We start from the raw sequence: 2364 nt of genomic DNA on the forward strand, positions 1-2364 counted from the left end.
TCTACTTCTAACAGTTCTACTTTCAAAAGCTCTACTACTAACAACTCCTCCAAACAGGGCCTTAGTCCCACATCGGTTAGCCAAAATGCTTACATTTGTTTAAATAACATTGCTCTGTAAATTTTACTGGACAACATTATCCAGCAGATTGTTTTAATATTATAATGTAAGGTAAACTGAGTATAAATATATGTATTTAAAATAATAAATAATTATAAATTTTTAATAACCTCGGATTTTTCTTCTATGGATCCATACGCTATTTTATAATACTAGATTAGGATAAGATAACTAATTTATAATTATATTTATCTTGTTTAAGTAGAGAGTTGATTGGGATTCACCTTCTATGGATCTATTTTATAATGCTAGATTAGGATAAGATAACTAATTTATAATTATATTTATCTTCATATGGGCCACATCAAGTCTTTTGAATTAAAGAGGCGTGCCAACATTAGATTGATAAAGATATCTCTCTCGTCATCACCTTGCCATCTCCAACACTCATTACCTTCCTTTTATTTCTCAATCACTTCCTCTAAAAAGAAGTTAAAGACTTACTCTCCTCCCCCCTCTTCCTCTCATTTCTTCCCTTTGCTTCAGCTCATCAACTATACCATGAGTCATTCACCTAAGTCCAATCCCGCCGGATCATACCACGGCCTGTCAATTCCTCCCCAACCCTACCACCAAAAGCCCCAAAGCTGCCGCTGCTGCCTCCTCAGCACCACCTACAAAACCTTAATCGCCTTATGCATCTTCCTCGGCATTGCTATCCTCGTCCTCTGGCTTATATTTCGACCCCACAAGATCAAAGCCGCAGTCGAGACCGCCACCCTCACCCGCTTCAACCTCACTGGCACAAACCTTACCTCCCTCTCCTACAACCTCTCCGCCGACATCAGTCTCCGAAACTCCTACAGGAGGGTTGGCATCTATTATGACGATCTCCATGGCGAGACCTACTACAACGGCGAGCGGTTCGGTTTCATGACACTTCCTACCTTTTACCAGGGCCACAAGAACACTACCATGTTGCACCCAGTCATGGAGGGGACGTCGGTCTTCGGGCTCGAGAGCTCCGGCATGGATGAATTCAGGAACGAAGAGAAGATGGGGTTCTTCAACGTGGACGTTTGGTTAATCGGACAAATAAGGTACAAGTTTGGGTCGGTGGTCTCGAGGCGCCGCCGGCTGAGGGTAAGGTGCAATAAGTTGAGGGTCCCGTTGGTGACGAAGGAGACTCCGGGAGCAGCCGGGTTTGGGAGGACAGAGTGCCATGTGGCCCATTACTGATCGGTGAGCCATGTTCTTTCTTCTTTGTTAATAGCTTCTGTCGGTGGCCGTATGTTGTTTTGAGGTAAAAAGGTATGCAGCCGTCCATGGCCGCCGTAAAGAGGTAAAGAGATGGATAACTATTAGACAAGATAGTTCATGAGTAGCAATATCATATTATAGACGGTGCTTATTGTTTGATATCCATCTTCTTGATGGCAACAGTACTCTATGATGCAGCTCGTGCTTGTATTTTAATGGTCCGAGAACTATATAATTTAGATTGTGTTTTGGGGTTCTTTGTTGATCGCATCCTGCACAGATATTCAAGTGATCTGAACTCTTTCGTTTATCCATATGTACATATTTGGAAGTGACTGTTGCATCCCTTTCACGGCTAGAGTTGTATATATTGGTGCCGGGCCAGCGCACTGCGTAAGACTTTGAAGATTTAATTTGGAACGGCAGCACAAGACGACTTACGGAAAACTATGGTTTAGTTGACTTTATTAGAATATTAGAAAGAAGGCCAACACGGAGAACCAGCAACGCGTGAGGGAAGAGGTTAATGATTAAAATACCTCACCTTGCTATTTGGTGGCTTGTCAATTCATAAAGCTTTTCCATTTGATGAAATGCACATGGTGTTCCTTGCCCGGCAGTTCTATCTTTTAATATATGCACACTAATGGGACACAGACTTTTATATTTTCTATTAGATCAAGGCACTAGCACATTAAATTTTAAAAACAAAGACATAGCCAGTGGGTAATAGTTACAAAAACAAAGGCACATGAAATTTTAAAAACAAAGGCACTGCATTTTTAGATTTCTTGGTTATTAACCATATATTTAGAGAGGCTAAGTTTCATGCGGATTGATTGATAAGTAGAAATTTCAATTGTGATAGTTTCTTAAATAAACTGATTGTATGAGACTTTGGTCATGTTGAGGCCATTTAAAGTATTCTTCCCTTATTACCACATAAAAAAATTAGCATTGGTTGTCTCTATTTATCTACCAGAGATGCGAAACGGATGCTTTCTCCTTGCATACGTGCGTACAATCTAATAAGATACTCCTTTC

General features: G+C 40.7%; 1 protein-coding gene across 1 annotated transcript; it reads left to right on the top strand.

Annotated features, from left to right (window-relative positions):
- The first annotated feature begins 549 nt into the window (after positions 1–549).
- On the top strand, positions 550–1577 carry LOC103721415 (NDR1/HIN1-like protein 10). The gene has a single exon (XM_008811614.4). It carries the CDS (start codon positions 622–624, stop codon positions 1297–1299), a length of 678 nt encoding a protein of 225 aa, XP_008809836.1. The 5' UTR covers positions 550–621; the 3' UTR covers positions 1300–1577.
- The last annotated feature ends 787 nt before the right edge of the window (positions 1578–2364 follow it).

This window comes from Phoenix dactylifera, unplaced genomic scaffold (assembly GCF_009389715.1).
Source record: "Phoenix dactylifera cultivar Barhee BC4 unplaced genomic scaffold, palm_55x_up_171113_PBpolish2nd_filt_p 000914F, whole genome shotgun sequence".
NCBI classification, from domain to species: domain Eukaryota; kingdom Viridiplantae; phylum Streptophyta; class Magnoliopsida; order Arecales; family Arecaceae; genus Phoenix; species Phoenix dactylifera.